The 22,552-nt window shown below is 38.3% G+C and overlaps 6 protein-coding genes and 1 long non-coding RNA gene across 16 annotated transcripts; 4 read left to right on the top strand and 3 right to left on the bottom strand.

Moving 5' to 3' along the window:
• The first annotated feature begins 237 nt into the window (after nucleotides 1-237).
• Nucleotides 238-3,074, top strand: LOC124451079 (cAMP-dependent protein kinase type II regulatory subunit-like). Its single transcript, XM_047001711.1, has one exon. The coding sequence runs from the start codon at nucleotides 1,268-1,270 to the stop codon at nucleotides 2,438-2,440; it is 1,173 nt and encodes a 390-aa protein (XP_046857667.1). The 5' UTR covers nucleotides 238-1,267; the 3' UTR covers nucleotides 2,441-3,074.
• A 65-nt stretch (nucleotides 3,075-3,139) lies between these two features.
• On the bottom strand, nucleotides 3,140-7,873 carry LOC124451080 (aquaporin-4-like). Its single transcript, XM_047001712.1, has 4 exons — nucleotides 6,972-7,873; nucleotides 5,785-6,017; nucleotides 5,022-5,129; nucleotides 3,140-4,226 (listed from the first exon to the last, which is right to left on the bottom strand). The coding sequence occupies exons 1-4, from the start codon at nucleotides 7,075-7,077 to the stop codon at nucleotides 4,032-4,034; spliced, it is 642 nt and encodes a 213-aa protein (XP_046857668.1). The 5' UTR covers nucleotides 7,078-7,873; the 3' UTR covers nucleotides 3,140-4,031.
• A 223-nt stretch (nucleotides 7,874-8,096) lies between these two features.
• On the bottom strand, nucleotides 8,097-10,001 carry LOC124450642. Of its 9 annotated transcripts, XM_047001279.1 has the most exons (4): nucleotides 9,469-10,001; nucleotides 9,179-9,352; nucleotides 8,346-9,119; nucleotides 8,097-8,286 (listed from the first exon to the last, which is right to left on the bottom strand). In XM_047001279.1, exons 1-4 carry the CDS (start codon nucleotides 9,984-9,986, stop codon nucleotides 8,157-8,159), a joined length of 1,596 nt encoding a protein of 531 aa, XP_046857235.1. In that variant the 5' UTR covers nucleotides 9,987-10,001; the 3' UTR covers nucleotides 8,097-8,156. The 9 variants fall into 9 exon arrangements, with proteins under 9 accessions (XP_046857235.1, XP_046857232.1, XP_046857239.1 ...); XM_047001276.1 differs by having other exon boundaries at nucleotides 9,179-10,001; XM_047001283.1 differs by having other exon boundaries at nucleotides 8,346-9,352.
• Nucleotides 10,002-11,544: 1,543 nt separating this feature from the next.
• Nucleotides 11,545-16,062, bottom strand: LOC124450649. 2 transcript variants are annotated; one of them, XM_047001292.1, is made up of 11 exons: nucleotides 15,878-16,062; nucleotides 15,644-15,750; nucleotides 15,025-15,101; nucleotides 14,873-14,958; nucleotides 14,550-14,680; nucleotides 13,688-13,843; nucleotides 13,443-13,545; nucleotides 12,605-12,758; nucleotides 12,018-12,070; nucleotides 11,843-11,924; nucleotides 11,545-11,759 (listed from the first exon to the last, which is right to left on the bottom strand). In XM_047001292.1, the coding sequence occupies exons 1-11, from the start codon at nucleotides 15,923-15,925 to the stop codon at nucleotides 11,641-11,643; spliced, it is 1,116 nt and encodes a 371-aa protein (XP_046857248.1). In that variant the 5' UTR covers nucleotides 15,926-16,062; the 3' UTR covers nucleotides 11,545-11,640. The 2 variants fall into 2 exon arrangements, with proteins under 2 accessions (XP_046857248.1, XP_046857249.1); XM_047001293.1 differs by having other exon boundaries at nucleotides 14,873-14,934; nucleotides 15,878-16,061.
• Nucleotides 11,649-12,160, top strand: LOC124450663. Its single transcript, XR_006950149.1, has 2 exons — nucleotides 11,649-11,747; nucleotides 11,889-12,160. It is a non-coding gene; the product is annotated as an uncharacterized LOC124450663 (long non-coding RNA).
• Nucleotides 16,014-17,892, top strand: LOC124450648. The gene is made up of 3 exons (XM_047001291.1): nucleotides 16,014-16,519; nucleotides 16,851-17,067; nucleotides 17,205-17,892. Exons 1-3 carry the CDS (start codon nucleotides 16,129-16,131, stop codon nucleotides 17,713-17,715), a joined length of 1,119 nt encoding a protein of 372 aa, XP_046857247.1. The 5' UTR covers nucleotides 16,014-16,128; the 3' UTR covers nucleotides 17,716-17,892.
• Nucleotides 17,888-20,668, top strand: LOC124452280. Its single transcript, XM_047002860.1, is given in 6 exon segments — nucleotides 17,888-17,892; nucleotides 18,789-19,321; nucleotides 19,629-19,845; nucleotides 19,983-20,101; nucleotides 20,104-20,232; nucleotides 20,235-20,668. Coding segments are annotated over 6 exon segments (1,260 nt in total). The 3' UTR covers nucleotides 20,492-20,668.
• Nucleotides 20,669-22,552: the final 1,884 nt, after the last annotated feature.

Genomic DNA, 22,552 nt, shown 5'->3' with positions numbered 1-22,552 from the left:
GGTGAGGGGTGTTTATTTATATGTTCAGTTGTGCCAAAATGATTTCTTTTGCGAGCTAATTCACTTTCCGAAGAAATCAGTCCAGGCATAACAGAATATATGAAATTCACACATTAATTAATGTTCTAAGTATGACCCTTTTAAGGTTTATATCTGTCATTAGCTACAATGAGATGTCAGACCCCAACACGTGCAGTGTCTACGCATTTAATAACAATTTAACAGGTATTAATAACGATGCCATGACTATCTACAATTTAGCAATTCTTTAAAATTTTACCAAACCAAGATTTCATTCTTTCGAAGAAACAGCAAGCGCAATATATGCTGTAACGTTTAGGGGGCAACACGAAAGAGAAAAATTGAACTTTTTTGTTTTGCAGCTATATAGTGATTTCTATCGTCGTCGTGAAGCACGTATTCTTTTTTCGGTTTACAAACAAAATGCAAAAGTTTAGATATTGATTGAGTAATGAGTAATACAAGTATACATAAGATAGAAAACTAATCAATGTTGTTTTTCAGGTATGCGTCATTATCTGTTTTCATCAAAAGACCGACATCCTCAGTGATAAGGCAAATTTAAACACGCCCATGATCATGGATATAATATATTAGCAATGACAAACTTAGTGCACACTAAAACAATCCATAAACAAGACCACGACCTAAAGCGAACCCTTTGCAGTGTTTTTAAACAACGTGAGCAAATTGACACCCCGTCGTTATGGAAGAATATAAATTATAAAGTAGAGCAGACGTACTGAAATGCAATGTCAACGCCGTCAAGCGACTTTATGTAGTTCGTTCAAGTTGAAGTGTTGCTCATGTGCATTTCTCTTAGCAACTCATTTGAAACTGTCTGACGTAGCGTTCATCAGCTAATGAATACGATTGAAAAATCGTGCAATTAAGGTACCCGTTTTGAGATTCGACGCATCTCCGACAAAAAAAAAGACTTAAGCGTCTGCTCGTGACCATGTGTTGACCCAATTTGTTCATTTGTCTCGTGAAACAATACAGGATGTATTAGAAGAGAACATACAGGTGTATCTAATCAAAAGCACAAGATTACTTTGCATTCGGTTTTCTTGCGTTTCCAATCAAAGCACGGAGACAAAATGTTCGTGTTCAATTTGAAAGAGTGGTAAGCGAATGACGGTTTTAAAACATATCATAGCGCTTAATTTTTACGTCGAAACGAAACTGCCGAATTTCAAGTAGAATAGCAGAGACACAGAATCACCAATACAGCTGCCCTTGTTTGATGATGAGCGATTCTTTTGAAGATAGAATCCGCGTCCCGCAAAGTCTACATGAATGTCTGCAAGACTTTGTCGTACAGTACCTTATAGAAAAACCCGATGATATTGCCAGCTTTGCCGTTGAACATTTTACAAAATTGAAACTTAGTCAACATGGCAACAACGTCAATCAGAACGAAATCAATAGCATGCCAGCGGCACAACAGGCAAACGCAGAGGTAAAGGTGACAACCACTCGAGACAACAGATCTGCTGAGGAAATGGCCGATTCTGACGATGAAATGGCGTTGCCAGTACGAATGCCCCAAAGAGGAAGACGAAGCGCAGTTGCCGCAGAAACTTACGATCCAAACAAGGAAAACAAACAAGAAAAAAAAGTTTTTCATCCCAAGACAGAAGAACAGAGAAATCGATTGAAACATGCTATGAAGAACATATTGCTATTCAAAGCGTGCGAACATGAACAGATCCACGAGATTCTTGACGCAATGTTCGAAAGAAAGGTACAAAAGGGAGAAGAGGTAATAAAAGAAGGTGACGATGGTGACAACTTTTACGTGATCGAACTTGGAACGTACGATGTCCTTGTCAACACACGAGACCTCGAAAACACTAAGGTTCACACGTTCCACGATGCTGGAAGTTTTGGTGAATTAGCGTTGATGTATAACTGCCCTAGAAACGCGACAATTATAGCTCAGTCTGAAGGTATACTGTGGGCCTTGGATCAGGCCGTATTTCGAAGCATAGTTGTAGGCGCGGCCGCACGAAAGCGGAGATCGTACGAGTCACTATTGCAAGGAGTACCGATGCTCTCCGAGCTGACAGACTATGAACGCGCAAATCTTGCAGACGCTCTGGAGAGCATCACTTTCCAGGACAGCGAATGCATAATCCAGGAAGGAGACAACGCCGACTGCATGTATTTCGTCGAAGATGGTAACATACGTATCGTGTTCGGACAAGGAAAACAAAGCAAGGATGTATCCGTATTGAAGAAGGGTGATTATTTTGGCGAAATGGCGTTAATAATGAATCAAGCACGATCCGCTTATGTCTATGCTAAAGGCAAAGTGAAATGCGCTAAACTCGACGTTGACACGTTCGAACGATTGCTAGGACCGTGCATGGATATTATGAAAAGAAATATGGCAAACTACGATGATAATAAGTAAAGTATTTGGTCTCGAAAAGAGCAAACGATTGAAAATGGGAAGGTGAGGTGAGATGCAAATTGAATGATTTTCAACCTTTATAAACGAACAACAAATTGCTTGGATGGTCTTGGCAACAACTGATGATAAAATTTTAATAACTGAATGGTTTCACTTCTAGAAATAAAATACTGTTATGCATCTTTGCTATTAAGCAATATGTAGTTCAATCTAGACTATGTATGTTCAGAAAAAGTTTGTTCATTTGTACACGATCTACACTTCAGCCAAACATTCGCCGATTGTTTGTTTGTCGTTGATATATGGATTATTATAATCATAAATATTATCAAAGTGAATGGTTCGAAAATGGGAATATGATTACATGTTTCTAGATGCAGATCATAAGGGTTTGAACAGTTATGAGAAGGACTGTAGGAGTTTGTGTTGATTGACGTTTCTACATCCTTGACGGTTGTTATTTTATAGTCAATTGAAGTGCTGACGTCATGCAGATTTGCTAATTTTTTTGTCTGACAACATGATTCGCCATGGTATTGTGTGCAGAGAATATGTGTAAATATCATTCTTTTTTTCTTATGTGTAATAATTTGCTCCATGCCCAGCAATTATTCATTAAACTTTTCTTACAGTCTTTGCGTGAAAATGTCAGTTCATTTAAATTTGAGCAATCAAAAAAAAAACACAAACAACTGGACATCCCAAATAAGACCTTTATTGTTCGTTTTTTTGACCAAACAAATCGCAGTATTTCATTTTTCAACTGCAATAACAATATTATTTTGAGCACATTCTCGTTCTATTTTTACAAATTACATTTATCATATCACGCACCAATTCTTTAATCTGAAAATTCCCAGATGCAATCTAACATTACTGCTCCTCATTCTCGGTAGCAAGTAAAAGCCGAACAGAAACAGTTCCATAAAAAGAAGGAAGTGTCCTCTATTTGTGCATCATCGTACATCCCCATCTGTAGAGATAAAGACATGAACAATTGTATTCTATCAGCAAGATGCATCATGGTATATCCTAATCTGTAGAGATGAAGATACGAACAATTGTCCTCTATCAACAAGATGCATCATGGTATATCCTAATCTGTAGAGATGAAGATACGAACAATTGTCCTCTATCAACAAGATGCATCATGGTATATCCTAATCTGTAGAGATGAAGATACGAACAATTGTCCTCTATCAACAAGATGCATCATGGTATATCCTAATCTGTAGAGATAAAGATACGAACAATTGTCCTCTATCAACAAGATGCATCATGGTACATCCTAATCTGTAGAGATAAAGATACGAACAATTGTCCTCTATCAACAAGATGCATCATGATATATCCTAATCAGTAGAGGTGAAGAAGATGAAGAGTGCCGTCTACGAACAAGATGCATCACGGTATATCCTTATCTACAGGGATGAAAAACTACCGTCAGTCAACAAGATGCATCATGGGCACGTGAAAGTCACAGCCGCTTTCCAACGCAACTTAAACCAAACTGCAAACATAACTTTGATGTCAGTGTCGTCATAATAACATGACGACATATGAAATAAAAGGCCGTCTGAGATTTCTCAAATCAGACGCCAACAGAATGCCCTTCATGTTGTGGAAGGCGATCATCCCTTGTTGAAGTTTTCCTGTATTCTTTTTCTTTGCAAAACGATCGCTTATTTCGAGCAGAAACATCGTGCTTCTCCCCAGGTGTTGAATATAAAAAGTATTGAACAACTACGGCCATCAGGGAACCACCAATTGGTCCTATCCAATAAATCTAAAAATTCAATAAAAATGCATTTCAATAATTGAATTAAGCATTTCAATAATTGAATTAAGCATTTCAAGTGGACGACAATTTTCTTTGGAGTAAACATGTTTTGGTCTGCTTATGCCATCTTCAGTACAAGCAATAGTTATGATTTCTATTTACAGCTATACTTATAGTGAGAGGTATCGAATTACTAGATGATGGAATTATTTACAAGTTGAATATCGTGCTGATTGTGATGAGTTTTTTTATGTAGCGCTCGACATAAAAAAAAACTCAAATCGAACCTCAATAAACAAATACATCACATCAGCACGATATTCAAGATATTGGAAATCAAGAGCAGCCAGTGCTTCAACATCAGATGCATCTCTGGTTTGCCCTTCGTGTTCAAGAACATTCCGTGCCAAGATTGGGCTCATTAGCCACCTCAGAACTCACCGTACCCAATCTTCTAGTTCTTGAGTTAACTGGTCAAGGTCATCCTCGCTTGCGATGGACGAACAACAACAACAACAACATTCAACTTGTAAATAATTCCATCATCTAGCAATTCGACACCTCTCACTTATAATACATATATATAGCTGTAAATAGAAATCATAATTATTCTTGTTATTCTTGTACTGAATGCCAAACCATGTTTACTCTAAAGACATTGACGTCAACTTGAAATGTTTAATATGTATAGTGCTTTTAAGAAATTATGGAAATAATTGAATTCCAATCATGACCAACAACATCATTAAGCAACACAATGGAATACACAAGGTTATATAGGTCGAAAGATTAGCGCGTTACCCAATGTTGTTGCCACTGTCTTCTCCCCTTGCTCATTCCAGAAAGTTCACGAATAACCGCTGGTCCAAAAGACCGTGCAGGGTTGATGCTGCATCTTGTGGTTTTTGACTAGTTGAAAGCAATGAGGTTATTGAATTGGTTGAGGATGATGAGAAACACGAAAGAGACAGAAGATAATAAATACATAATGTTGATTTATACACACACATAAATTAGCTTCATACCAATTAAAAAACGAGATTTGTAGATGGAGTACATACATAAAATGTAATACCTAATCCACTTCTTAAAGTAAACAGCTGGAAAAAAATTAGGCAGCATGCGTAAAAACATACAGGAAAAGTCGTTCTTCATGATTTTCCACTGGCGACAGAGTTTAGGAAAATACGAAAAGTGTGGGCTATTGAATTCTTTTCGGCATGGCAATGAAAAGATGGTAACTAAGTCAGTTTCCCGTTAACATTTCTTTATTTTAAGTACGTTTTGTGAGTTCTTTGTTTGTTAAGTTCATTCTTCTTTTTTGTTGAAAAAGTGAGTAGTGCTAATGACGTAAAAGGAAAGCTCGACTTATGTTTTGCAGTAATTACCGTTGGTATAGACGTAAATAACTAATTCTTACACATATATAGCGTAGAAATACACCAGTGATAGATTCGTCGCTTGTAAAATAAATAAAAGATTAAAAACGAAGAGTGTGTTAGTGAGCCACGCGAGGAGCGGATTCCTCGACAAAAAGTAAAGCGGACAAAACCAAAATACTCACCCCGATTAAGCTGCAAAGCGTCACCGCAAAACCATAGAAAAGAGACCTCAGATAACCTTTGGAATGTCTTATGTCCGTGGCAGCATAAACGCTTAATGTGAAAATAAGCGTGAGAATAAACTCGATGAAAAGTCCCTGGATTGCTGACACATCATCGTGAAGAAATGTATCACCAAGATTGAAACGTAAAGATGGCGGTGTTAACATGTACGTTAACCCTGCACCAGATATACCTAACGGGTCCAAAAAAAAAAACACCTCGATTTTTATCAAGAACGAAACTCGACACGACTTCAAAAGCAATAACATTGAAGTTAAAATTGTTGAGCAACTGTATTTTGAAATTGTTGAGTATCTGTATTTTAAAATTGTTGAGTATCTGTATTTTGAAATTGTTGAGCCGTTGTAAGTTAAAAATGGTTAGGCTGCTGTATAAATATTTTAACAAAGGGTTTAATTACAATGCAGCAAGCTGACACCTTGAAACCGGTGGCGGTTAGGTAGCTCAAACTAGGGCTCTGGCTCAGACAACATTAACGTAACATGGATGCCGACCTATCCACGATTGCCAAATGTCAACATATGGAAAATGAAAAATCTCACCAAACGCAACGGGTGTTAAATGCAAGTTTTGAGTTTTTATGTCAAATCACCGGTGTCGATGACATACATCGATAACTGTTAAAAGATTTCACGGATCATTAATAAATCATAGAAAAGCAGTTCGAAATGAATGACAAATTACTGTGCTTCTAAAATTGAACGAATATAACGCGACATTTGAGCTTCGAGCGTGAGAACAAAATAAATTAAATGATTCACAGATGCGTATACTAAATTTTCAAACTGTGAGAGGGCATTTATGGCGGCCTTGAAGAACTAATGATTAAAACATGTGTCATTCAATGCTATAGGAAGTTATAAACCTGAAGCATATACTGGAGTGCCATAATTCCTTTACTTTATCATACTAAAAAATCATCGCTTTCTTCCAATAGCAACAACCTGCTTAATGTTGTCTGTTATATCAAAATAAAAGAATACAAGCGCCATGTAAGATGTTCTTAATATCTAGCACCGTGACCAGTTATTGTATCATTATTTATCTTAATAACAACATGAAAACATTGCTATTGTATTAATGAATACTACTTTAAACAGTACAAAAATAACACAAACGAAATTACCTCCGAGAACTTCGACGATGATCATAAAACACCTTTGGTTAAGGGTAGTCGACCGGTAGAAGTGAAGGCAACTGCCAACGCCGGGTTTAAAAAGCCACCAAAGCATTGAACCAAAATGGCTGTAGCCATGCCATAAACCAGTGAGTATTCAAGATAGTCATCATTTGTCTCGACATCACATACAGACGTGATGGCATACACTAAGAGACATGTAGCAAAATATTCTCCAGTAATATCCTTCCAAAATTTCTTCGTCTTCATTATATTCCGTGGCTCTTCGTCCACACTCGACATCTTGCATCTGATATGTCTTTAATGGAAAATCTAGACGACTTTCTTCTCCGCAATGAAAAAATATATGCGCTGATTCGTTCAAAAACAAACCATATCTGAAGTTGATATCAGTAAGATTGCACTGAACCGTAACGTCATTCAACCTTTTTATTACACTTTGCCAATGTAAATGTATGCCACCAAGGTTGAATAAAGTGCTATTGGTGTTTTTCTATTGGCTCCGGCCGAACTTTGTTTGTCAAATGCACTTAAAAATTACTTAGAGGACACACGATATTTGTGGCATACAGTCGGATGTTTACTTAAACTCGCGTTCCCATATGTCTGTACGAACGATAATGTTGTATTTCGTATATTTATAGTAACTGAGTGTGTCGTATACTGACATGAGCGCTACGAACACATGGTTTCATTCATCGATAATTGCCTTGAACGTAACTATATGAACGGCATTATTCCTTTCAAAAAAATTCAAGTCGTTACTGCCATTAATCACTTAAAACAAGCTGCTCATCAAATGCAAACACAATAACGTTGAACATGTGTTTGACTTCGAGTTGATTTCAAGCGCGTCTCTCAACATGATGCGCCTGCAGACACTGCATATTATTCTTTGAAAGGTTTTGACCACTGAGCGTAAAATTAGAGCGCTTCTTCTATGCAGAAGTATTTGTTTTTTGAAGAGTATTTTAAAGTGCCTCCCTTTCTACTACTGCTTGACGAAAGTCAAAGAAAATAACCAGAGTTAAACACCTTCAGGGTAAAGATCCTGGGGTAAACACTTCCAGGTAAAGAGTCTGGTAAACATCTCCAGAGTAAAACTCTGGGTAAACACCTCAGGGTAAAGACCCTAAGATAAACCCCTCCAGGGTAAAGATTCTGGGGTAAACACTACCAGGTAAAGAGTCTGGGATGTAAAGATCCTGGGGTAAACATCTCCAAGGTAAATATCCTGAGGTAAACACCTCCAGGTAAAGACTCTGGGGTAAACATCTCCAGGTAAAGAGTCTGAGGTAAACACCTCCTCAGGTAAAGACTCTGGGGTAAACATCTCCAGGGTAAATATCCTGAGGTAAAAACCTCCACAGGTAAAGACTCTGGGGTAAACATCTCCAGGTAAAGAGTCTGAGGTAAACACCTCCACAAGTAAAGACTCTGGGGTAAACATCTCCAGGTAAAGAGTCTGAGGTAAACACCTCCACAGGTAAAGACTCTGGGATAAACATCTCCAGGTAAATATCCTGAGGTAAACACCTCCACAGGTAAAGACTCTGGGGTAAACACCTCCAGGTAAAGAGTCTGAGGTAAACACCTCCACAAGTAAAGACTCTGGGGTAAACATCTCCAGGTAAAGAGTCTGAGGTAAACACCTCCACAGGTAAAGACTCTGAGGTAAACATCTCCAGGTAAAGAGTCTGAGGTAAACACGTCCACAGGTAAAGACTCTGGGGTAAACAACTCCAGGTAAAGAGTCTGAGGTAAACACCTCCAGGTAAAGACTCTGGGGTAAACATCTCCAGGTAAAGACTCTGGGGTAAACACCTCCAGGTAAATATCCTGAGGTAAACACCTCCAGGTAAAGACTCTGGGGTAAACATCTCCAGGTAAAGAGTCTGAGGTAAACACCTCCACAAGTAAAGACTCTGGGGTAAACATCTCCAGGTAAAGAGTCTGAGGTAAACACCTCCAGGTAAAGACTCTGGGGTAAACATCTCCAGGTAAAGAGTCTGAGGTAAACACCTCCACAGGTAAAGACTCTGGGGTAAACACCTCCAGGTAAATATCCTGAGGTAAACACCTCCAGGTAAAGACTCTGGGGTAAACATCTCCAGGTAAAGAGTCTGAGGTAAACACCTCCACAGGTAAAGACTCTGGGGTAAACATATCCAGGGTAAATATCCTGAGGTAAACACCTCCACAGGTAAAGACTCTGGGGTAAACATCTCCAGGTAAAGAGTCTGAGGTAAACACCTCCACAAGTAAAGACTCTGGGGTAAACATCTCCAGGTAAAGAGTCTGAGGCAAACACCTCCACAAGTAAAGACTCTGGGGTAAACATCTCCAGGTAAAGAGTCTGAGGCAAACACCTCCACAAGTAAAGACTCTGGGGTAAACATCTCCAGGTAAAGAGTCTGAGGTAAACACCTCCACAGGTAAAGACTCTGGGGTAAACATCTCCAGGTAAATATCCTGAGGTAAACACCTCCACAGGTAAAGACTCTGGGGTAAACATCTCCAGGTAAAGAGTCTGAGGTAAACACCTCCACAGGTAAAGACTCTGGGGTAAAATCTCCAAGGTAAATATCCTGAGGTAAACACCTCCACAGGTAAAGACTCTGAGGTAAACATCTCCAGGTAAAGAGTCTGAGGTAAACACCTCCACAGGTAAAGACTCTGGGGTAAACATCTCCAGGTAAAGACTCTGGGGTAAACACCTCCAGGTAAATATCCTGAGGTAAACACCTCCAGGTAAAGACTCTGGGGTAAACATCTCCAGGTAAAGAGTCTGAGGTAAACACCTCCACAAGTAAAGACTCTGGGGTAAACATCTCCAGGTAAAGAGTCTGAGGTAAACACCTCCACAGGTAAAGACTCTGGGGTAAACATCTCCAGGTAAAGAGTCTGAGGTAAACACCTCCACAGGTAAAGACTCTGGGGTAAACACCTCCAGGTAAATATCCTGAGGTAAACACCTCCAGGTAAAGACTCTGGGGTAAACATCTCCAGGTAAAGAGTCTGAGGTAAAACCTCCACAGGTAAAGACTCTGGGGTAAACATCTCCAGGTAAAGAGTCTGAGGTAAACACCTCCACAGGTAAAGACTCTGGGGTAAACACCTCCAGGTAAATATCCTGAGGTAAACACCTCCACAGGTAAAGACTCTGGGGTAAACATCTCCAGGTAAAGAGTCTGAGGTAAACACCTCCACAGGTAAAGACTCTGGGGTAAACATCTCCAGGTAAAGAGTCTGAGGTAAACACCTCCACAAGTAAAGACTCTGGGGTAAACATCTCCAGGTAAAGAGTCTGAGGCAAACACCTCCACAAGTAAAGACTCTGGGGTAAACATCTCCAGGTAAAGAGTCTGAGGCAAACACCTCCACAGGTAAAGACTCTGGGGTAAACAACTCCAGGTAAAGAGTCTGAGGTAAACACCTCCACAGGTAAAGACTCTGGGGTAAACATCTCCAGGTAAAGAGTCTGAGGTAAACACCTCCACAGGTAAAGACTCTGGGGTAAACATCTCCAGGTAAAGAGTCTGAGGTAAACACCTCCACAGGTAAAGACTCTGGGGTAAACATCTCCAGGTAAAGAGTCTGAGGTAAACACCTCCACAGGTAAAGACTCTGGGGTAAACATCTCCAGGTAAAGAGTCTGAGGTAAACACCTCCACAGGTAAAGACTCTGGGGTAAACACCTCCAGGTAAATATCCTGAGGTAAACACCTCCACAGGTAAAGACTCTGGGGTAAACATCTCCAGGTAAAGAGTCTGAGGTAAACACCTCCACAGGTAAAGACTCTGGGGTAAACATCTCCAGGGTAAATATCCTGAGGTAAACACCTCCACAGGTAAAGACTCTGGGGTAAACATCTCCAGGTAAAGAGTCTGAGGTAAACACCTCCACTAGTAAAGACTCTGGGGTAAACATCTCCAGGTAAAGAGTCTGAGGCAAACACCTCCACAAGTAAAGACTCTGGGGTAAACATCTTCAGGTAAAGAGTCTGAGGCAAACACCTCCACAAGTAAAGACTCTGGGGTAAACATCTCCAGGTAAAGAGTCTGAGGCAAACACCTCCACAAGTAAAGACTCTGGGGTAAACATCTCCAAGGTAAATATCCTGAGGTAAACACCTCCAGGTAAAGACTCTGAAATTAACAACACAAGGTGAAAGCTTACAGATCAAGATTCGGGTGAAGACTTTAGGAGAAAATTTTGAGTATAGACCACCAGGTAAAGACCACCGAGTAAAATCCCTCGGAGAAAGACGCTCGGGTAAAGAACTTCTGGTAAAGACCACCGAGCAAAATCCCTCGGAGAAAGATACCAAGGTAAAAACGCATTGGAAAAGACAATCGTTAGATTAAAACATACCGAAGTTGGTTAGAGGCAATGTGTCAACAAATGATAACTTACAAGGAACAAATACTACAAACTCGCATTCACAAGTCTTACCATTTTTTCTAGTCCCACCGAAATTTAAAATCTATCTCCTGATATGCGCATGCGCTTTACCACTACGTATAATGCACACACCTGATCAATGATTTGTCGACTGAATTAAAAGAGAATTATGCAATTATACCACTCCTGAATGTATAGAAAATTATTGTCCTACCTTGGCACAATGTGAGAGTAAGACGCCATAGAAAAGTATTAGAGTGAATCAGAATCGTCATATTCAACTTCAGTTTTCCTTTTTAACGATTGCTCCAGTGTGTTGATGAAATCATTTAGTTTGTTCAACGCGACTTGCCCATATGGTAATGAATGATCTAGAAATAAAGGTCCATGAAATATCTTCAAGAAATACAAAATAATGACTAAAGCGGATTGAGTGGAAATCAATTTAGTATACCTGTGTTCCTTTCCCCGTCGAATGTTTCTAAACCATTTATTTTCAGATAGCTCATCTTCGTTAACTCCAACTTGGATAATATCTAAAAGTATGTACAGGAAAATTAGTGTAAATGATTAAATATAGCAGTTTTAAAACGACATGAAGCAAGACAAGGAAAAAGAAGAAGATTTACCTGAAGAAGTTTATCAAGCAGTATGAATATTCGTTTAAAAACGATACCAAGTTCTATAGGCAACATATAAAAAATATAAATTAGCAAATAAAGCACAAAATCATATTTGCACATGAAAATAAATGCTCGAACGTATGTCAAAACCCAAGCCGTCTGGGTTAACAATTTCGCATCCCATATATTTAAAATCTCTTCTATAAATAATTTCGAAACACTTTCTGCGAGAAACGAAAATTTTCCTTCGAGTAATTTTGTTAAAAAAAACCATCTTGGAACACTTTTCCACAGGAGGAAAAACATCGATAGTCCACAAGATGAACGTTACAATACTGGTACATTTAGAAGAGAAATTCAATAACCCACCAACAAGATGAACATTACAATACTGGTACATTTAGAAGAGATATTCAATAACCCACCAACAAGATGAACATTACAATACTGGTACATTTAGAAGAGATATTCAATAACCTACCAACAAGATGAACATTACAATACTGGTACATTTAGAAGAGATATTCAATAACCCACCAACAAGATGAACATTACAATACTGGTACATTTAGAAGAGATAGTCAATAACCCACCAGATAAGTGTGGTTTCTCTCTTATCGACCATTGTTTTATCTCAGTTTCATAACAATGATAAAACGTTTCAAGTGTTTGAGACAGTGTGGACATCGTAAGAGATAGCGTTCTGCTGACATTGCTCAAACTTTCTGCATCATCACCAATAACGCACTACGGGAAAAATATGTTTGTAAAACGATGGATGGATTAACGATGTTTTCGTAGAAGAGGGGGGGGTCTAGTTTGGAGGAGATTTAAGTATCGACTATTGCTGTACCATGCTGGACTTTTTCTTATTAATTTCTGATACCAGGTACGTTATTCTAAAGATTGGGATATTTTGTAAGTGACCTCCATTAAACATTAATAACAATTACAGATTACTTTTGCTGAACACTTAGGTGTTTTAATATTTTGTAGGTAGCCCCTCCTGCACCCCATCTAACCAATGATCAAAGGAGCGCATACCCCTCCCTTAAACCCCTCCTGTACACCCTCCAACCAAGGCTCAAAGAAGTGCAGACCCTCCCTAAACCCTCCTGTACACCCTCTAACCAAGGCTCAAAGAAGTGCAGACCCCTCCTCTAAGCCCCTCCTGTACACCCTCTAACTAAGGCTCAAAGAAGTGCATACCCCTCCCCTAAACCCCCCTGTACACTCTCTAACCAAGGCTCTAAGAAGTGCAGATACCTCTCCCCTAAAACCCTCCTGCACCCCCTCAAGCAAAGGCTCAAAGAAGTGCAGACCCTTTCCCTAAACTCCTCCACAAATTGTCCACCACAAATCTCAAATTTTAGATTGCTTTAAAATATACAGTTGCAGAAAATGAGCAGAAAAATAAAATTAAACATTCACCTTAGTTTGAAGATCATTAAGAATCTCACTTTGTTTATTCAACTCTCCTTCAATGACATTTGCCTGGGCAGTAAGCTCATTGATTTCTGGTGTATGAAATAACCTACAATTTTAAAAGAAATTCTCTCCATAAGCTTAAATCTTGAGGGGTGATGAGCCCCAACTGCTTTAAAGAGCGTTTTAACCACCATCTCGTAACCAGAACAAAAAATACTATATTTTGTTGCACCTAACGATTTATTAACCTGTCAGTCTCGTCAGCAGTCATAGAAACCAGTTTCTTCTCGATATCAGGCGGGAACAAGTGAATCTTGGACTTAAATATTTCATCAAGTGTCTCAGTTTGACACACAGCATCCAGATACGCGCATGCGTCTGATGCAACGATTTCCAATATCTTTCTGCAAGAGAAAGATACAAGGATGTATCGAAAGGGATTTTGTGGAGGTCCTGCTGTGGTTTTTATAAGACGTCGTTTTGTCAGTCTAGTTTGGATTAAATTTTGGTGGCTTCTTCATGGGTGTCATTATGTCATTCACATGTGAGATTTTTTGTGGGTTTGATTTGAGACCCTTAGAGATATAATGTTTGACAGTTGTGTTAGTTTAAATGGTTGTTATATTAATATTTTGTGGCGAAATTTGCACAACTTCTAGCCAAGGCTAGGGGATGCACAGCCCCTGCACCCCTCCCTTAAATCAATCCATGGAAAGATACAAGCTATGTGAATTTCAATAAAGCATCCAATAGTGTTTACAGCCTTGATTCATGCTACAAACTTTTAGCCAGACAAATTTTAACAAGGAGGGAAGGGGCAAAAGTGGGTGTTAAGCCACATCCCAAAAAATATACTGGTTGACTGCAATTACTCCATTGGCATATGGGTTATTGAGGGGGGGGTGGGACAAAAGTAATATATGCAATACTACTTACACTGGTTGACTGCAATTACTCCATTGGCAGATGGGTTATTGAGGGGGGAGGGGGTGGGACAAAAGTAATATATGCAATACTACTTACACTGGTTGGCTGCAATTACTCCATTGGCAGACGGGTAATTGAGAGGGGAGGGGAGGGGACAAAAGTAATATGTGCAATACTACTTACACTGGTTGGCTGTAGCTGCCTTCTGATTTAAGACGAGCATTTACAGATGGATGAGAAAGGTCTTCCACAATGAACAAGAGATCAATTAAATGTTCATATAAAGCCAGTTGCTTGGATTTTGAGGATTTTCCCTTTACAAGATGAAATAAGCAAATTTAACTGCCATTAAACATTTTCAAGGACAAAATCTAAGTACTTCGAACCATCTTCATATTTTATTGGATGAACATTATGTTAAAGAAGGTTAGATTCCATGAGGTGATGTTAAGGTCCTACCTCCCCTGGAATCTATTTAACTTCTCTCATGAAGTGTCAATACTTACAGTTATAAGGTCAACGTCATCATCACGACAAAGAGCCAATAAATTTGCACAGAATAACAACTCTAGAACAATTTGAAACAAAAAACCTTTTACTTTGGATTGATAGACATGCATACATTGTAATATTTTCAAAGCATTTTAATTTTACATACTTGAAACTCTGGAATCCGATAAGTTGCTCAAAACCGCATGATGACTGTCTAAAAGTTCTTCAAGCTGAGGATCAAACCTAGTTGGTGAAATGCATGACCACATTAAGTTTTATTGAATGTCTAACAAGTTTAGGCACAATGGTATAATACTCTGCCACAAAGACTGCCAAAAACCAGACTGGAAAGTTTGTACTGCACAAAAGAGATCTTGGGTGTCTAATTTTGAGAAAACTAGGCTTTTATACATTCAAATTCAAATGTTATGTGTGCAGTTTATAAACTTTGCAGTTTATGGCCATTAAAAATCAGGTTAGGATTATAAAAAAAGTTGTGGTACCGGCCAGGCTTGCCAGTACTTGATTATGAAACATGGTATTAAATAGACGACTTGCCTTGTTTGCATTTTGCCAGCAGGCAGATTTGGTCGAGTGGTTTTGACCGACTCTAGCAACAATGGTGAACCTCTCTTGAGATCAATCTGCCTGCCAGATTATTCCATACACTAGGCAAGTCATCTATAAATACTCCCAAGTTATTTAAGTTATTTGTTTGTATATTTGTTCTATTCAACTCTGCTATTCATTTAATACAGCAGTGAAATGCATCAATAACCACTTACTTGGAAAGAAGCCACTGAATTAGACGTAGCCTCGGTTCTCCCGGTTTAAAAAGCAACTCGGACATCCAAGATTCATCAACATTTTCAACATATGGACAACAAAGGGCCTAGTAGAAAAAATCTCTTATTCAATCACTCTTCCCCGGGTTCAACTCCTCAATACAAACATAACATAAGTACGTATACTGAAAAGCTATCAAAAAAAGCATTTTAAGTCTTCCAAATAGTGTTAACCTCAAGTTTTTCTCTTATAACTTTCACACGTCTATTCTTTGCCGCCATATTTTTAAGCTAAAGCATTTGCATACGTCAGACTCATGACGTCAAGCACGACCGATCACGATTCGTCCCGATGGATTGTGGGCTCGCCATTATTATCGTATATAAAGAAGAGTACGAAAACAAATGTTTTGTCTCTTTGTCTTTACTATGTTTACAACTTTATAGTTGACAGTTTGTATTGGATCATTCTGTCCGTAACAATCATGAAGTGTATTATTCTGGCTGAAGATTTGAAACCTCGTTCATTAGGAGGCGAGACTAACCACTTAGGACGTCGTCGCGAAGCCAAATATTTCTTTGAAGAGGCTGCTAAAAATTTGGAAAGAAAGCTCAAACGACGTGAAAAAGACACAGAAAACGAAAACACTCGCGAAAATGTTGGCGATCGAAGTGTCACGTTGGGTTCTGAAGATTTGATCCATTCAAGCGCAGACGTTGGTTTATTTTCGTCAATTTTGTTGGCTTATAATAATCATTTGAAACTGCGAACGTCTCCCGAAGACTGGTGGTTTGTTGTCATCAGAAAGGTCGCCATCGCCATTGACAAACATTCAAAACATGAAAAAATACGGAAGATGTTTGTTGAACACAAAGGTTGGCATGTATGAAAATACTTGTGAAGTCCGATTTTATGAAGTCCGACTTGAATCATAGAACAATCGATGGGCAAGCACAGTTAATAATTAAAATAATTAACATTGGAGGGCTCAATACGATTTAAAGATTAAAAATTTGGGCAAATTTTCAACGTTCGTACAGTAAAAAATACTAGTGAAACAAATTTTGACTTGTAATTTGAAATCTGGGGAGTTCAGGAAAATATCAACTGCCCCCCCTCTTGAAATGATGGCTCACATATGCCCTTTCCGAACTGAAATTCTTGTAAATACACTTTCATTATTCATGAATTTTAAACAAATTTCAGGCAAGAAAACCTTGGAAGTAAAAGTGAATTCTAATAATATCTATGATGTAAACTACACCACTTTTTTCGACACCATGTCTTGTGAAATATCAAAGAATGTCAAAGTTCCTGGTTATGTTGATCTGATATCTGCTGATTTCTCATCGAGCACACCAGTGCAAAAGATTGTATCGCAAATCACTTTGATGTCTTCATTACAGGAGTTCTTTGAATACAGGTGGCAACTTTTATGTATTTATTCCTGCTACAGGATTTTCACAGTCTCTGCGAAATTTGCATGAAACAAATTGGTCACAATTTATACAATGCTTTATGTCATAACATGAATGATGAAACAGTTTCATTGTTTTATAGAATGCATTTCTTGTGTGGGATTCCAGCTGTTGAAATGCTTGGCACTGAGGAAGATTGGAGGAAACTTATTGAAAAACTAGATGCACTCCAAAATCTTCTTAAACCGATTAAGCATGAGTTGGGGATACCACTCGAATGGTGGAGACTGGCAGAAAATATATTTAAGAAACTGCTTGCAACTTACTGTGGTAAACCTGATTGTGAATGGTGGTCAAAAATTGTCAGCAAAGAAGGATTTGGTTCAGGACCTCGGCGCTATGAAGGATGGATCCCACAGTTCATGGCAAACTTAAAAAGTCCTGCAGATTTCAGTGATTTTACAAGTGGACTTGTCACGGTACCGCTTACTCTTTCACATCCGTCAGGCTTAGCTGATGAGGCTGCATTAGTTGCTGGATGTCTGGGTTATAAGCTTCACGAGAATGATGACAACATACCATCTGTACAGCCTTATCAAGGATGGTGTCTTATGTTGCCAAAGAATTCACCATTTCGAGTCGAACACCAATGATTGAGCAATTTTGAACAATCTTGCTACGTTTTTAAGACAAAATAAATAATCACTACTCTCTACTTATTATAGACAGCAAAATGTATGATAAAAACTTATTTATTTAAAATACTTGATGTTATTTAGTCGTTCTATCTACGTAATATATCAAAAAAATAAACTATTTTTGAAAATGAAGTATGAACAGGTAGTAGGTGAGCCACCTACCCACATTATATGATTGGTCAAGTCAAAATGGGGAGTTAAGAGTTCTTTCAAAAAGATTCGGCTTTCGGTTGAGAAACTCCGTTTCCGTAGATCATTTGATAAACGTGACGACTCAGTCATGGCATATTTTTGGAACGCTTCTTGCTAAACTACGTCATAGCTAAAACTACGTCAGGCTCAATCCTTTCTTCATCAAATCTCTCAAACAAACTCAAGAGACCTGCCTTTTCTAATATTTTATCCATTATATCTGGCAAAAATGACGCACGACGCAAATACTATTGCCTATTGACTATTTGGCTATACAACGTGTTGAACAAATCGTTTGTTACAAATTACAAATGGTTCAATTTGAGCCTGTGTTTCAGTTAATCGAAGGTACTTCATGTTAGACATCACATAACGAAGAAATAAAAATGACCACAAATGAAATAACCACATAACGAAATTACAACATAACGAAATTACCACATAACGAAATAACCACATAACGAAATTACCACATAACGAAATTACCACATAACGAAATTACCACTTAACGAAATAACCACATAACGAAATTACCACATAACGAAATAACCACATAACAAAATAACCACATAACGAAATTACCACATAACGAAATTACCACATAACGAAATAACCACATAACGAAATTACCACATAACGAAATTACCACGTAACGAAATAACCACATAACGAAATAACCACATAACGAAATTACCACATAACGAAATTACCACATAACGAAATTACCACATAACGAAATTACCACATAACGAAATAACCACATAACGAAATAACCACATAATAAGTTAAGGTATAATGAAAAGTAAATAATGTAAATGGACTGCATATAACGAAAGTATCACTGCATATAAAGACGAATGGACCGCATATAATGATGAATTAACAAGACGTAACAAAATATCAAGGCATAAGACAGCTCTGCCATTCCATATCTTGAAGTCCGTGACAGTCATTTCATATCTTGAAGTCCGTAACAGTCATGAAGTGTATTACCCTGGCAGAAAATTTGAAACCGCGTTCATTAGAGACGAGACTAACGACTTGAGACGTCGTCGCGAAGCCAAATATTTCTTTGAAGAAGCTGCTAAAGATTTGGAAAGAAAACTTAAACAAAGTGAAAAAGACACAGAAAACGAAAACATTCGCGAAAATGTTGGCGATCGAAGCGTCACGTTGGGTTCTGAGGATTTGATCTATTCAAGCGCAGACGTTGGTTTATTTTCGTCAATTTTGTTGGCTTATAATAATCATTGGAAACTGCGAACGTCTCCCGAAGACTGGTGGTTTGTTGTCATCAGAAAGGTCGCCATCGCCATTGACAAACATTCAAAACATGAAAACGTACGGAAGATGTTTGTTGAACACGAAGGTTGGCATGTATGCAAATATTTGTGAAGTCCGATTTTAGACATAGTGTATGTTTATTAATGTACTTGAATCCTAGCACTATCGAAGGGATAGCATAGTTAATAATTACAATGATTAACATCGGGGGATCTCAAGATAATTTGAAGATTATATACTGGTGAAACAAATTTTGACATGTAATTTGAAATCTGGGGAGTTCGGGAAAATATCAACTGTCCCCCTAGAAATGATGGCTCACATATGCCCTTTCTGAACTGAAATTCTTGTAAATACACTTTCATTATTCATGAATTTTAAACAAATTTCAGGCAAGAAAGCATTGGAAGTAGAAGTGAATTGTAATAATATCTATGATGTAAACTACTCTTCATTTTTTGATGCCATGTCACATGAAATATCAAAGAATGTCAAAGTTCCTGGTTATGTTGATCTGATATCTGCTGATTTCTCATCAAGCACACCAGTGCAAAAGATTGTATCCCAAATCACTTTGATGTCTTCATTACAGGAGTTCTTTGAATACAGGTGGCAACTTTTATGTATTTATTCCTGCGACAGGATTGTCCTTGCAAAATATGCATGAGACCAATTGGCCACAATTTATACAATGCGTTATGTGATAACATGAATGATGAAACAGTTTCATTTTTATTGTTTTATAGAATGTGTTTGACATGTGGTATTCCAGCTGTTGAAATGCTTGGCACTGAGGAAGATTGGAGGAAACTTATTGGAAAACTAGATGCACTCCAAAATCTTCTTAAACCGATTGAGCATGAGTTGGGATACCACAAGAATGGTGGAAACTGGCGGAAAATATATTTAAGAAACTGCTTGCAACTTACTGTGGTGAACCTGATTGCGAATGGTGGTCAAAAATTGTCAGCGAAGAAGGATTTGGTTCAGGACCTCGCTCTACGAAGGATGGATCCCACAGCTCATGGCAAACTTAAAAAGTCCTGCAGATTTCAGTGATTTTACAAGTGGACTTGTCACGGTACCGCTAACTCTTTCACATCCGTCAGGTTTAGCTGATGAGGCTGCATTAGTTGCTGGATGTCTGGGTTATAAGCTTCACGAGAATGATGACAACATACCATCTGTACAGCCTTATCAAGGATGGTGTCTTATGTTGCCAAAGAATTCACCATTTCGAGCTGAACACCAATGATTGAGCAATTTTGAACAATCTTGCTACGTTTTTGAGACAAAATAAATAATCACTACTCTCTACTTATTATAGACAGCAAAATGTATGAAAAAAACTTATTTATGTACAATACTTGATGTTATTTAGTTGTTCTATCTACGTAATATATTAAAAAAATAAACTATTTTTGAAAATGAAGTATGAACAGGTCGAAGGACCAGGTGGGAGGTGAGCCACCCACCCACATTATATGATTGGTCAAGTCAAAATGCGTAGTTAAGAGTTCTTTCAAAGAGATTCGACTTTCGGTTGAGAAACTCCGTTTCCGTAGATCATCAGATAAATGTGACTACTCAGTCAATGGCATATTTTCGGAACGCTTCTCCAAGCCCGTGACAGTCATGAAGTGTATTACACTGGCAGAAAATTTGAAACCGCGTTCATTAGGGAGGCAACTTGCAAATTTCGTCCAGCTAAGCGAGTTTTGCTGTTTTCATTCACTGAAGACATTTATTGACACATGAAACAGGAAGCTGCCCTTCTAAAACACGTGGCCTAGAAATAGCGTCTTAGAGTAAATACAATAAAGCATTTCGGCGTTCAGGTTGCATGCCCTTAACCCCCCATTCAAGTCTCACTGACGGATTTCAATCTTTGTCTTTACCATAAGGAAAATCAATTTATGGAATTGTTTCAACAGAAATTAATAATCTATTGTGCAAAGGAGTTATCTCATTAAGCCAGCATGAAGAGGAGAATTTATTTCACCCATCTTCCTAACCACCAAAAAGGATGAGTCTTTCCATATTATATTAAATTTGAAGAAATTCTATGAATTTGTACGCAATAGACATTTAAAGATCCCTTCATCGTGATTACTATGATGAAACCGAGCTGTTTTATGGCCTCCTTAGATATCCGGGATGCTTATTACTCAGTACTGATCTATAAATCACATCAAAGATACTTAAAATTTGTGTGGGAATCAGATATTTCAGTTCACATGTCTGCCCTATTGTTTAGATTGTGCTCCTAGAGTATTTACCAAATTACTTCTTGCACTGTACAGTTGCACTGTATATTGAGAGAACAGCAATTGTTTTCAATTGGTGTCTATCATGGAATATTTGGCTTAGTGCATGTCACTTACCAGGGAGTGAGAATGTTGAGGCTAACTATGCTTCTAGACATTTCCATGATCAAACTGAGTGGCATCTTAACAAGCTCTGTTTGCCAAAATTGTGAAACAATTTTTTTCAGCCTAATATAGACTTATTTGCCTCGAGACTAAATTTCAAACCAAATGTTATGTATCATAACAACCAGACCCTGGAGCATTTGCAGTTGATGCATTTACATTAAATTGGATCAATCTAAAACTTTATGCGTTTCCACCATTTTCACTTATTGACAGGGTATTACAAAAGATAGAAGGGGACAAGGCCACTGGAATAGTTGTGGTGCCCAAATGGTACCCTTGTATCCCAGGTTATCAAAACTGATGGTGGGAAATCCAGTGTTGCTTCCGTATCAAGACAATATTCTGGTTCTGCCGTACAATCCCAATGCACGACATCCTCTAGCTCACAGACTGAAGTTGGTGGCTTGCATATTATCAAGCAAACCTTGTTGAGACATGGTATTACTAGTGAAGCTGTTGAGATAATTGTGGTCTCTCGCCCCGTCTACTCAACAGCAGTATCAAGTTTAACTTAAAAAGTGGTTAAAGTTCACCGCTGAACATGGTCTGCATGAAGAGACCAACGAGATCACGGATGTTATATTGGTCTTATTAACATTGTATAAAAGGGATCTGGATATCGCTGTATTAATACGGCGCGCAGTGCCTTATCTACTATCATATCAGTGTCTGGTACAACACCTGTTGGTAATCACCATTAGTTAATCGTTTTTTCGAGGGGGTATTTGAACTAAGACCGAGTCTGCCCAGATACAACCAAACCTGGATGTGAACATTTTGTTGAAGTATTTGAAATCAATGCCGGAAAACGCAAAGCTTTCATTACGACAGTTGACCCAAAAGTTAGCTGCCCAATTACTAATATTATCTGGTCAAAGGTG

Source organism: Xenia sp. Carnegie-2017, unplaced genomic scaffold (genome assembly GCF_021976095.1).
Source record: "Xenia sp. Carnegie-2017 unplaced genomic scaffold, XeniaSp_v1 HiC_scaffold_24, whole genome shotgun sequence".
Lineage (NCBI taxonomy): Eukaryota > Metazoa > Cnidaria > Anthozoa > Malacalcyonacea > Xeniidae > Xenia > Xenia sp. Carnegie-2017.
This window is presented reverse-complemented; position numbering and strand designations above follow the sequence as displayed.

What these genes read in the sequence shown, in the direction of transcription:
- LOC124451079 (XM_047001711.1), top strand. Translation starts at nt 1,268, where the DNA reads ATGATGAGCGATTCTTTTGAAGATAGAATCCGCGTCCCGCAAAGTCTA.
- LOC124451080 (XM_047001712.1), bottom strand. Translation starts at nt 7,077, where the DNA reads ATGCTTTGGTGGCTTTTTAAACCCGGCGTTGGCAGTTGCCTTCACTTC. An exon ending in CGCTTTGCAGCTTAATCGGG is followed by an intron (nt 5,130 to 5,784) that starts GTGAGTATTTTG and finishes GCTTTCAACTAG; the next exon opens with TCAAAAACCACAAGATGCAG. An exon ending in GACAGTGGCAACAACATTGG is followed by an intron (nt 4,227 to 5,021) that starts GTAACGCGCTAA and finishes TTGAATTTTTAG; the next exon opens with ATTTATTGGATAGGACCAAT.
- LOC124450642 (XM_047001275.1), bottom strand. Translation starts at nt 9,986, where the DNA reads ATGTTTACCCCAGAGTCTTTACCTGGAGGTGTTTACCTCAGGATATTT. An exon ending in CAGAGTCTTTACCTGTGGAG is followed by an intron (nt 8,287 to 8,345) that starts GTTTTTACCTCA and finishes TTACCTGAGGAG; the next exon opens with GTGTTTACCTCAGACTCTTT.
- LOC124450649 (XM_047001292.1), bottom strand. Translation starts at nt 15,925, where the DNA reads ATGGCGGCAAAGAATAGACGTGTGAAAGTTATAAGAGAAAAACTTGAG. An exon ending in GGCAGCTACAGCCAACCAGT is followed by an intron (nt 13,844 to 14,549) that starts GTAAGTAGTATT and finishes TTTCTCTTGCAG; the next exon opens with AAAGATATTGGAAATCGTTG. An exon ending in AGAGAAACCACACTTATCTG is followed by an intron (nt 12,071 to 12,604) that starts GTGGGTTATTGA and finishes TGTTGCCTATAG; the next exon opens with AACTTGGTATCGTTTTTAAA.
- LOC124450648 (XM_047001291.1), top strand. Translation starts at nt 16,129, where the DNA reads ATGAAGTGTATTATTCTGGCTGAAGATTTGAAACCTCGTTCATTAGGA. An exon ending in GATGTTTGTTGAACACAAAG is followed by an intron (nt 16,520 to 16,850) that starts GTTGGCATGTAT and finishes AACAAATTTCAG; the next exon opens with GCAAGAAAACCTTGGAAGTA. An exon ending in CAGGAGTTCTTTGAATACAG is followed by an intron (nt 17,068 to 17,204) that starts GTGGCAACTTTT and finishes ATTGTTTTATAG; the next exon opens with AATGCATTTCTTGTGTGGGA.